The sequence below is a fragment of the Hesperophylax consimilis genome, chromosome 16 (genome assembly GCF_061612785.1).
Source record: "Hesperophylax consimilis isolate HC1 chromosome 16, BYU_Hcon_1.0, whole genome shotgun sequence".
Taxonomy (NCBI): domain Eukaryota; kingdom Metazoa; phylum Arthropoda; class Insecta; order Trichoptera; family Limnephilidae; genus Hesperophylax; species Hesperophylax consimilis.
Genome location: NC_142851.1, coordinates 21,393,405 through 21,406,549, shown reverse-complemented (window position 1 = coordinate 21,406,549; position 13,145 = coordinate 21,393,405). Strand labels below are relative to the sequence as shown.

Here is a 13,145-nt window from a genome sequence, read left to right as displayed (position 1 = left end):
GAAGCATTTATCATTGTGTATTGGCCATACTGCCGACACTGGATTTTTTGGATCACAGAAGTTGCCAAACCTGCAAACTAGTCACCGAACCTGGTATTTCAAATCTGGGCACCAATTCATTTCTTGAATATAAGCCGAGAGCTTTAGACCTCCTCTGGACCGACGGACAAAAGATCCGACACTCGCGAAAAACACCTAGAAGCTGGCACCTATCAGCTAGAAGACTGGATTCTTGGAGAATCTGGTAATCGGAAAACATCTTCTTATCCTGGCTCACGGACTTTTGTAATGGAGTAATGATTTGGTAAGACCACTTTTGCTCGGGAAGGAACAAATTTTTTTGGAAATCAAGCAGAGATGTTATTGCTGTCTGCCACGCTGTTCTTCAATTATGCGTCAAGAATCAATTGGTATCACATTATATTACACACTGATGTAAATAGTTATTTCTTGTAGTAATTAAGTTGAAATGAAATTTCCATAATCTGTGCAGCAATTAAAAGTGCAGCAGTGAGATAAATATTTACCAAATAATCAATACAGTTGCATTCACAATGATTTTACTTTTATTAACCTCCAGCACTCCCCAGGGGCACAAAATGAATCATGAAAAGGGGTTGTTGAATGTAAAACAAACCAAGTCAACCTGAGTTATCTTTATTGATGAACAAATTCAAAAAATATAAAACAGTTTTACATTTCAAATAAATATGATTTATAAACAAATAATACATACTATGTACCGCTTTAGGAAAGGGAATGTTGAAGAAGAAATCAGTCATTTTTCCAAAGTTGCTAAACTAATTAGTTTAGAATAATGATTAAAAAAAATAAATATACAGAATGTCCGGAGGTAAAGTGCACAAACTTCGGGAGATGGTTATATATGATAGTAGAAATAAAAAACTTTTCATACAAAAATGTTTTTCCATAAAAGAATATTTATTTAATCATACAAACAATTCAAAGTTTTTACCTGAAAATTACCTTAAAAATTTCGAAGTAGTTATTTATCTTTTTTACTTGTCAACTTCCGAAGTTAGTGCACTGTACCCCCGGCACCTTGTGTGTGTAATATTGATATATGGTGGAAAATAAACTATTGCAATAAAGGTGGAATTAATAGATTAAATATAATATAAAAATGACATTTTGCAGCTATATTTTGTGCTATGCATTTAATATGAATTATTTGAGGAATGTGTTAGTGCTTATGGAATATTAATAATTAATTAATAAGTTGCAATACAGAGATGTAAATAAAATGGATTAATACAACAACTGTAGGCATACAATTTTACCACAATGTTAATATTTACATACATAATTAATTTGTTTATTGTAATCCAAGGCTTATTAAATGTATGATCTACGTAGTTTGTGTGCTCGAAGGCAAATCATTTTATCTTTTACAAGCAAAGCAGACTTTACAATAAGAACTTTAATGCTACAATATAATGATATAAGATCTGTTTTCACTTCCTACAAAATAGTTTTGATATAATTTTCCATAATATCGATTTAGTTGCCATCCAAATACAGTTGAATCGGATTAATTGGTACTCTGGTTTATTGGGACAACCGGACAACCCAAGGAACATAAACCAAATAAAGAAACTAGTATCAATTTACTTCAGTTATCTGAGACAAATTCCGATCTGAAGTCGTTTCAACATGCGTCTCAGTAAACGAATTTTATGCGATATGCGGCGCGGGTGAGGGTAGGATAAGTTAGAGGGCGCATGTCAGGAAAGGGCCGCGCTACCGGCCCTGCCTACAAATATAAAAAAATTAAGAAAAAAAAATTACCTACCCTGAACATTGTTTATATGTCCCAATTAAGAGGAATCGACGGTACACATTATTTTTGTTACTCATTTTGTCTTCTGCGGCTGTTTTCAGATTGGTAGATTTTAACCGTTTGAGTGCCAAAAAAATTCATACAGTTGCTTGTAAAATGCCACCAAAAAAACATTATTTTTTATGAAACTATATATTTTTTTAAAAACCCATAAATTCTTTGAATTTTCAAGGATTTCGATGATTTTTTCGGTGTTTTATTAAAGAATATTGGTTTAGAATCACGCGGAGGAGGATCCCGAAGTCCAGGCGTTTCGAAAAAATGAGAATTTTACGTACAGACGTACGCGCGAATCAGATCACGACTGACGCAATCGACGGAAATCGACGATCGGCAATCTTCGTTAAAACACGAATCGACGAAAATCGACGATTGGCACCCAAACGGTTAAACTATCTAGACCAGGGGAAAAATCTCAGCGAATGTATCCAGTCCAAAAAGTGGGAAAGAGTTGTAAAGTTTTTATCATAATATTAAAATGGAATTTCATTAGGAGTTAAATAAAATAAATAAATAGAAATAATAAAGGTATTCCTACAATGCAGTATTTTTAAACAGGTACTGCCTAAAATAACATAGAAAATTCAGATCTATTGAATATATCAACACAAGATGAACAATGGTTAACATCGCGCCTCACCTGTTAATAAAAGAGTACTGAACAAACACACAAATTGGCAAATATTTGCCGAGAACGCTGTAATGTTGTAAAAGTACTTTACAGTGCAAACAAAGCTGTAAATTGACGAAACATTCATGACTCAAATTAATATGCAAACCTTCAAGTCGTAAAAAAATATACAGTAAAACCCACACATATGGTCACCCCCATAATGAAATTTCGTTTTTTCGGTCCTTCATTTAAAAAAAATGCCAAATTTGGAACTCACGCATTATAACATTTTCTTATGTATAGAGATTTTTTAAATGCTTTAATTTTTTTACTGTACACATAGTTATAATAATAGAATGCCTACAGTTAGTGGGTGTAACTTGAATATTACGTAGAATAATATCTTAATACATTTAAACAGTGTTTTGGTCAAAGGCGTTATTTCACCCTTGTGAGGACACAAATTTTAAAATTTAATAAAATAACTGTATTTTGTAAATATGTGCCAAAAAGCGAATAAAAACATCTTTCTAAGATCCTCTGATAATATTTTTTTATTGCAGAATAGTGCCTTTGACCAAAAAACAGGATAAAATGTTGATTAGCCTCTCCGAAATCCTTAATGTTTAAATATATTTCGAGTATAAAATGATATCTTCTTCCCTTCGTAGTTAATAAATAGGTAAATAATATTAGAATGACACTTTTTAAATCTTAAATGCTTAGTTGTTTTAACCTTCTCACACCAAATGGCGGAAGAAGCTAGTCCACTAGCAAAAACACTATCGCCTTATATAATGCGCTAAGGTATTAATAATTATACTCTGATATAATTTCATACAAATTCTTTAGCAAAAGAAAAATAAAAGGCTGCCATTTTTAAAAAGATTTCAACAATCTATAAACTATGATTAAATTTTATGTCGTCGCAAACTGAACGTAAAATTATTCAGACAACAAACAAATGGCTACCTCATCAATTATTCATAAAAATGGGTAAATATCAAAAAACGATTGACATATGTAGTTCGTTGCATTATCAAACACTATAATATGTAAAATATATGCATCTCTTAAAACTAGCTTATTGAATGAGAATTATTATTTCCAGCAGGTAGTAAATGCGCAACGGAAGCGTTGAACTTTAAATTAATAAACAAACATATTTTGGAATGTGTAATAATGATTAATTTGTAATAAATTCCATTTTGTAAATGACAATACAGTAGAAACTCACTAATCCAGCACTTGAGAGATGTGCGGCACTTCCAGTATTTCTGCACCATCTAATTTGGGCATAAGCTAAGTACTTATCCTCGTTCATGCTCGGTGGTTTTACGCTCATTCGAACATGTCTCGACGTGTGTACCATTTTGCTCGATGGTTTTATGTTCGATACCGAGCAAACACCTCGATGCCAAAAAGATTCAAGGGCCATAATTCTTGCTCGATATTTGACAGAAATTTACATTTGACTGAGCGTCTTGGTGGTATATCTATGGTGTCTTGTGTCGAGCTGCTCGAGCATGGTTCAAAGTCAACATCTCTTAATACATAGCTTTAGAGTTTTGAACATGACTCAACGGTGTCAAAACAGTCCTTATTATGATATAATTTTTGTTAACAATAGATAAAATGTTATATCAACGCTAGAAAGGATAAATGGTATTTATCTTTACGAGTGTCAATATTTTTCAGGGGCGTGTTGCAGTTTATTGGATGCACTAAATAGAAGGAAGAATAAAAATTAATCAATTCATTATTTCATTTCCTCTTCCCTTGAGGCATACACAGCTTTACAGTATCAATGGAATGCACGCCCCTGGTGTTTTGCTACTACCTATAAAACATGACTGATTTAAAAAAATCTATATGTAGGAAATCGATATCTTAAAGAAAATGACAAATTTTAACCTAATTTTGCTTCTTTTTAACAGTTTTCTATACATTCTAGTAATCCAGGATCATCAGATGTAGATAGTGCTAGATTAGAGAGATTCCACCATACTCACAGAGATCGGAAGCAACTTATTCGGCGGTGATTTGAATAGCTATATTACTTTCGGCGAGCGTCGGAGGTGACGTTAGCTGATCATCTATGACTTCCAGGTTTTCTATTTCGACTTCCTCTTCGTGTTCATGGGTCCCATTCTCAGTGACCACATTACCGGGTTGCGCCATCACCAGGACAGCCTCCTCTTGAGAGGGTTCCCCGTCGATGATCTGCTTATTGCCGGTAATCTCGTCCTGAAGCTTCTTGCCAAACTCCTCATCCACTTCTGAAACTCTTTTGACGAGTTTGTCACGATCCTCATTCGTCCAGTTTGTGAACCAATCGTTAAAAAGTTTTACCTAAAGATGCAAAAAAAAAACAAAATTAATTACCCATTATGACGAACCTAGCCTGAATTTCTATGGCATGTGTCCTTTATGAAAAAGAGGGAGAGTTACAACCGAGAGTACACCAACTGTTGGTGTAAACTGTTTACTTTTATATAATTTATTAGCTGTACACCGCCATGCGTTGCTGTGGCTCACTCTGTCTGTGCAGATAGATAAACAATAGCACGTGTTGCTTACGTCCAACAGATGGGGATGTTTTAAAAAAAGCATGTTTGTCCAACTGATGGCACTCTTTTCCGAAAAAACCTGTTTTACCTGAGACATCTATATAATATAGGTATATAAAAAAACATGCGTATTCAAATGCAATGTTGTGTCAAAATATCAAAACAATAGGTGAAGAACTTTCGAAGATTTAAGATTTTGAAGAAACGAACATTAACATTCTTATTTATATAGATTTGACTTCAATGTCATGAGACATTATGTGCATACATATATTTCATTTCGCTCACAATATTGGCATCACGCATTTTGCATAAGGCAACTAAAAACTTGAAATAAAATCAATAACCAAATACCACAGATTCAGGAAGGTGCTTGAGGACTTTTTGATGAGTGAATGTGATTGTGTTATTAGACAGTTTTTCGTACAGAGGTAGAGTATGTTTAGGTGTGTGTATATGGATATATATATGCGTGTATGTGTAGATATATATATGTGTGTGTATGCACGTGTTTACGTGTTCACGTATACACATCTGCGCACATGTATGTATATAGAGGTGTGGGTGTATTTGGATGTGCATGTGCATGTATATATATCTATATAATCTAATAGTTTTGCATGTCTTTTTATATTCATATACACTAGACTTAGTACAAAATAAGTATGTTACATTGGTCACCAAGAAACAGGCAGCCGCCTAGTGTGGCGATTTAATATATATATTATGTCTGTGTCAAATATCATGTAATTAATATAAGTAAATCTATTTGAATTTCATTTTTGTTTAAGGGAATGAATACAAATTAACCCACTCCCCGACATCCGATTGTACTGAAACTCGGCAGAGAGATGACGATGGCTCGTTGCATTCTATCAACTTTTGGTGGCAATCACATGCATACACACGGACATATACGAATTTCTCTGAAATCGGATGACATTACAGCAGTTAATTTACAAAATATATATCGGTTCTACCCGATCAGCATTTGGCGAGGTTGGTGGATTTGTTGCCTCCTCACTCAGGTGACCCAAAAATAACTTTTTTTAAAAGTTTTTAGTCATTTTATGAGAGATGTAGTTACAGTTAAAAAAAAATTGTTTTTTACATGTTGATTTTTTGTTAAGATTATCATTCATCACCTATATAATGTTGCACATTTCTGGAATTAAACTAAAGATATTGTGAATTTTCACAGAAAGCGTTAACTCTGACAACGAATAGATATATTCTTAGCCCGAACATGAACAGAAGAAACAATGCAGAGGGTTTGTGAAATTGAAATCATTATTATTAGTAATATCCGTGAAGGGTGATCATTAAAACATAAAAAAATTGCATACACAATATTGCAATTGGAAAAATACAAATGAAAATCTGCTCATTATATTTCCCAATTTGTTATTTCCATGACCAAATTCAACATTACAAGATACCCTACAAAAGAAGTTAAGTTTGGAACTTACCCGGCACTGAAATAAATTCATGGGTTTATCTTCACAGTTGACGGTGGTCATGGAGTTGACTATGCCGTTGACGTAAGTTCCATTGGCGGCAATCTTCTCCGCCAGGATGGGCAGGAAGTCCTGACGCTGCAGCTCACTCCACTCCTCGAACCACTGGATCATGTAGCGCACCTGGGCATCGTTCGTCAAGTTAGGGGCGGCCATTATCAAGTTTAATTAATGCTGAAAGAAATGGAGACCAACACTAATTAATAATTATTTTATTTATTTATTATTCATTAACGCCCTATCGGGGAGGAAATTGACAATTCATGTATGTAAGTGAAACATAATACATGGATTATAGCATAACTTTGGGGATTTGGTAGTCAGACAAATGAAAGATGAGGTTGTTGTGTAACAGCGTTTATTTGGGTGAGTCCGGACCGATGATGATGATGTCAGGTGTACGCAGCGATGACTGCGGAGTGGTCGAAGCGATGTCAGTGAGTCGACACCGTGGTGACCGGACTCGTGGATGTGTTCAAAGGAGTCCATGATAATCCGTAGTCCATGCAGAGCCGGGGCGTAGGTATGGTAGGTCAGTCTAGCGGCGCAGTGGATTGCTGATTGATGACTGGCAGACTGTTAATTCATGACTGACTGTCGAGTTCCTTCCCGCAGTCGCTTTTATAAGGTGAAGAACCTTCTCGAACATTCTAGTTGCTATGGCTATAAATATTGCCAAACAAACCTAGGCAACGGCCGAAATCTCCAGTACGTATCTATGACGGCCTAGGTACCTTGGCGCTTGGCGTAGTGACGTACCACTACATAATTATGTATATACAAAAAAAAAATCAAAAGCTAATAGTAAGATTAACATGAAATCCAAATAATAACGTCTGATATTGTAATTAACACATTCACTGCGACGTATTTTCTAAAACATTCACTGGATGCTGCAAATTACACCAAATTTAAATAAAGAATAAAACTGATACAAATTCATCTTTTCCTAACTAACTAACGATGCTCATGAAGTTTTCTTATCATTTACCGTATTATATAATCCTTACGCGCTAGGCGCGTTGTCAGCACCACGCGAAATTACGTAATATGCGCTAGGCGCGTTTTCAGCGACCAACGTGTTAAAGCAAAGTTTCAAATATAAAGTAAGTTTTAAATAGTTGTTGCAAACCAGTGAGTCTGAAAACAGGAAAATAATTTACTCGTAAGGTATATAAAAAATAAATATATATAATATGATATGTATTATAAACTATATTACTGTATATTATAAAACAGGAGTTTAAAAAAAAGAAGAAAAATTTGTATCTATAGAAAAACAACTAATAAAGTAATGACAATAGAATTTAAATAATAGTACATGAAATGGTAAAATAAATCAAAATATAATATACATTTCAAGTATGACCGTACATGCATACAGTCATTAATATGCGTATAAAAAAAACAAATAAACTAAGAAGTATTATGTGATTTAAACGTTGGAAGATATACAGAGAAGACTTTTTTTTTAAAGCTAATAAATAATACAAGTTAATACCTAGCAAATAGATCTGAAATTAGTTGCCTTTTAAAACTCACAAAATTATTAACACCAAATATATCAATAAGTTCACAGTGTTTCTTTGCAAGGTGATCAATTCTTGGAATTGGTGAATAAACAGAGTAGTTAGTATTGAGGTTATTGTGACATTTAAAAGTGTCTTTGCTTCGAGTTTGCTGGCAGGTACATTAATTTAAATTAATTCCAATAATTCAGGGCTGTCAATTAGAGATTTTATAATTTTGAATAAAAATAATTTATCAGTTAAAACTCTTCTATCTGATTCTATTCTATCTATTCTAGTTTGATAAGTCTTGTTTCGGTACGTAAGTAATAATAATTTATAAATTCGATTGAAATATTCATTTTGTACCTTTTCTAAGGCTTGAGAATGGACTTTGTAGAATGGTGACCATAATGATGAATTATATTTTAATTTACTTCATACTAATGAGCAATATACGTTTTAAAGTTAACACATTTTTAAACTTTTTCCCCATTCTCAAAATAACAGCGAGCATTCTCATCACATCGCTTGTAGTTTCATTGATGTGTAAGTTAAACTGCAGACTCTGTGGAATAAGTCACCGAGTTCTCGAATCTGAGAAACTCATAGAAGATTAGCGCCATTAATTAAATAAGAAAAGATTTTTACCTTTGCAATAACTAATAATCTGGCATTTACTAATATTTAGTTGCAAATCAATTTCTGAACACCAAGCAAATAGTTTATTCAGGTTCAACTGCAAAAATAGTGCAATAATTATCATATTAATTATTCTGTAGATCTTCAGATCATCGGCAAATAACAGAACTTTGACTTTGCTAAAAAAATTTACTATGTCATTGATGAACAAACAAAATAGTATTGGGCCCAAATGAGATCCTTGCGGTACTCCGCTTGATGCCGCAAATTTGTAAGAAGTGAATAAATCCACCTTTACCGCTAAGTATCTTCCCAACATATAACTCAAACCATTCTAACATGCTCCCTCTCACTCCCAATAATTTTAATTTACGTATTAAGATTCTGTGGTTTACTTTATCAAATGCTTTACTGAAGTCAGTATATATGGAGTCAGTTTGATATGATGCGTTAAAGGCATTAATGATATCATTAGGGTATAATATTAAATTGGAAAGCGTTGATCTTCCTATAAATCTATTTTGAAGGGGTGAGATTACTCGTTTAAATTGAGATATCAACTTGTCTAGTACTAGGCTTTCGAAAAATTTGGGTAAAGAAGACATTATGCATATTTACCTTTAATTTGTTACTTCGCTCTTATTTCCTTTTTTTAAACACACCTGATGAGAGTGACTTCATAAATGACTTACGTATGAGATGTGACAATGAATGCATACATTTAACTAGGAATCTAGGTGGAACTTTATCGGGTCCTGCGGATTTGCGGACTCTTCAGCTTAGACATAACTATCACGCTGTTTCCCGCAGATGTATGCAGAGATGATGAAACTCCATTAGTACCTTTAGATACATTTTCAGTGCAGTTGATCCGTATAATAGGCCGGTCTACTAGAAGTTCCAGGAGGGATGCCGCATTACTGCTGATGGCTTTTCCGAATGATTTATTATCGATACCAGACATTTTTGTTAAAATAGGTCCCGGATAATTTCATGCGAGGCCACCAATACAGGCTTCTGATTCTTCTTAGGTGCAGAACTAACTTACCAGTGTTAATGCCCCTGGCAAGACTTACCAGGTTAATTAACTGCCTTGCCTAGCGTAGGGAGTGTAGCGAACCCATTGCTACCTGAGGGAGTGGAAACACGACCTTCAATAGCTATCCCAAGCTAAGGTGTGAGCTACCGTACTCAGGCTGAATAACCTGGGGAACAGTGTCAAGAATGGTGCCTCCGAGAAACAGGCGTATTTAGACCTTACCCCAGCACTCGGCTCTGCTGGAGTGAACCTTTAATTTCCCTAGATATTCATGGGACGAAAATTGAACCATTCGAAAACTCCCTCTTCCCTCGCGAGGCCTTCAGGGAACCAAGGAGGATTGGAGAGGAGAAACGAAGCCCTCTTCTCCCGTGGGGCCTTCAGGAAACCAAGGAGAGTGGACTCTCTCACCGTGGGACCTTCAGGGAACCAGGGGGAATTGAAGAGGAGTGATGAGACCTGGGAAGACACATTGTCAAACCAGAAAACATGGCCTCATATACAATGACAACCCTGGTGAAAGAATGGGGTAAAATGGGAGATAGCACAATGGGCCTTTGGCCTAAGTGCTCACAGAACTTTATGTAAACCGTTCCGCCCAATAAATAAATAAACTGCCTAGCTAGAAATATGGATATTTTCCTATGTCCTACAACGAATTTAAGCACGAAGTATTAACCTGTGTAAACTTTTTTGTCCTACATGTAACCTTATATATTTATTATTCCAACCATTTTTTTTAGTTTTCTTTAAAGCTTTTGCAATGTATTAGTTTTTACACTGTTTGTGTAAATAAATAACTAAAGTGCTTCTGGCGGCAGATTCATAGGGATATTGTTAAAATTTGGTAAAAACCACTAAAATTTGCAAACAATCTTAAATGGATGAGAACTAACACTAAAGTCAAAAACTGAAAAATTTGAAGGGACCCCGAGTTCAAAGTTAAATACCAAAAGCCTAATGAAGAAGAATAGGTACAGTAACAACAGTGAAGATACATCTCTACAGCCCAATGAGTTAATAACATATGTAAACAATGTTGACAGTCTCCGCAGTTTTGTATTCCTCCTTTAGCCAATGTTTCGGATAGCGTTACAGTGTTCATCATCAAGACAGATCTGACAAGTTTAAAATTTTAAAATATCAGTAGATTATATTCTACAATTTCTGCAATACAATAAAATTAATATTTGGATGATTTGTATAATGCCGTTTTAGTTAATGTCATAACTAAACAATAATATGTGATTATTATGCATTGCGCACAAAAAAAAAAACAGTAAACTTGTCAAATTCCGCTGCATGCAAAGGATCTTTAAAAAACAACACCTGATTTCATCTTAAATATCTAATGGAGACAACTATTTAAGTCGGGGGTTTAACATGCACAAAATAGGTTTTAGGGTTTAGGGGTTATTTTAATAATTTAATGCTTATTTCCTACCTTTCAAACATAACTTTGATTGAGAAAAAATGTTTATAATAATTAGTTATTTATTGTAGTAATTAAGTTGAAACCAAGCGCTATTTATATTGTTTTGCGTATTAAGCGTGCAGCCGAATTTGACAAGTTTGTGATATATATTGGACAGAAATACCAGGAAAAATGCAGTTTGAGACATGAATAAATTATTATTAATCATTTTTTTTATAAAATGTGTCGTTTAAATATACGCGACGATCGCGTTCGGCTGAGCACTATATCTTGGAAGTAATAGAAACAGCATTATTAGAAATTAACATCGGGTTTCTCGTCAACAGGAATGCAATGTGCGACATACCGTTATGGAGAAATTTCATTGAGATAGATAAGGAAATTAACTTTCTACGGAAGGTGAAATAAGTTTTTGAATGATTGATGTATTTTATAAAGTGGCTTACGGTTCAATGGGTGTAATCCAGCCGATATTTAGTCGATATAATTTAAATATATTAAATAATGTCAACACAAACTCGTGACAGACAATACGCCGACAAAATCTTGACAGAAAGTTGTAAACTAATTGGGTTTTGTTGGCTGCCGTGATGATGACCTTGATGTCAGGCGCGGCAACTTGAAGATATTATTTATTATTGGTTACGGAGTAGGGAGTAGGTGTACGGGAATAGTTTATTTATGGTGTACGGTGTACATAGTAAAAAATGCTGTAAAATATTTATAAAGCAATAAAAAGCAAATAGATATTTTTATCTCCATTTCTCTTTGAATTATTTCTATTAATAGAACATGTTACGTTATCAAAATCGGTTTAGTGACATCTTCGAATGAAAAAGAGAAGTATTATGGTTAGTACACACGCAAAGCTCACATCAAAAGTTAATGTACAGCGCATCATCTTTTCTACCGACACACGACGCTATCAAATATTTGTACCTATGGTAGGAGAGGGGGTCAGTTGAATTCGAGAGCGGCCGAGGAACATAATTTCATCTGTCAAAGTGACAACTTTACTAAGGGAACACGGAACTTAGTTGGTAGCTCCGTAATTAAAATGACCCCCTCTCCTTTTTGCGGCGGAGAGGGGGACGCATAACTTTTCAAATATCGCGTCGGGAGCGGTTACGTAAAATAAATTCGGTTAGCGAAGTTCAGAACCACACTTATAGCGCGTTATCTTTTTACGTGTGTCGGGTCTGTATGGGATTGTATGGCGAGCGCTATTGTGCTTTATATTATCTGTTGATGTGAGCTTTGCGTGTGTACTAACCATTATACATCAAAGATTCACACCTAATTATCTTCTTTTGTTGTGAAAGTAGTTTGGGAGATGTCGCTACAATATATTAAACTGATTTTTACGTCTGAATGTATTCGACTGACCTCATCGGAAATTAATAACATTTTTATCAATATCTACGGTTTCAATAAAAAGTTTAATTTAATATGTAGAATATTAATATTTCAGAAAAAAATTAAAAAATGCTTTAGACGATATGGTTCTTCTAGAACCGTCACTTGGAGCCAGTGGCGGACTAGGCCCGTCAGAGGCCCGGGGCGGCAAAGATGAATAAGTTCCCCTAGTTTAAGAAGTTGATGTAATTTTACAAGTTTTTTATTCAGTTCACATTTGTATGTATAAGTGTTTGTTTATTTAGTTAGTTAGTTTAGTTTTAGTTAAAATCTTGCAAGCGAAATTTAAATATGGATATGAAGGAGGAAAATAAAATACGAATCGATCCGCAAAAGAAATCCAATTTGCATGCACCAGGTCTTAAACTGTTTGAAAATCCAGACACCATGCACTATGGCCAGGGCCGTATTATGCGTAAGGCAGTGTAGGCAACTGCCCAGGGGGCCCGCATTGGGTAGGGGCCCCTAGGGTAAAGGGGCCCCGAGATGAACATTGAATAGGGGCCCCGACATGTTTAATCCGGCCCTGGCAGGGCCGTATTGT

General features: G+C 34.7%; 1 protein-coding gene across 1 annotated transcript; it reads right to left on the bottom strand.

The window, feature by feature from the left end:
* Nucleotides 1-623: 623 nt before the first annotated feature.
* LOC149416881 (uncharacterized protein C14orf119 homolog) lies at nt 624-11,752 on the bottom strand. The gene is made up of 3 exons (XM_089640674.1): nt 11,632-11,752; nt 6,514-6,735; nt 624-4,826 (listed from the first exon to the last, which is right to left on the bottom strand). The coding sequence occupies exons 2-3, from the start codon at nt 6,715-6,717 to the stop codon at nt 4,503-4,505; spliced, it is 528 nt and encodes a 175-aa protein (XP_089496800.1). The 5' UTR covers nt 6,718-6,735; nt 11,632-11,752; the 3' UTR covers nt 624-4,502.
* Nucleotides 11,753-13,145: the final 1,393 nt, after the last annotated feature.

Excerpts from the sequence above, each read along its gene's own strand:
- LOC149416881 (XM_089640674.1), bottom strand. The coding sequence starts at position 6,717 with ATGGCCGCCCCTAACTTGACGAACGATGCCCAGGTGCGCTACATGATC. Across the intron at positions 4,827-6,513 it reads TGAATTTATTTCAGTGCCGG|GTAAAACTTTTTAACGATTG; the intron begins GTAAGTTCCAAA and ends TTGCATCTTTAG.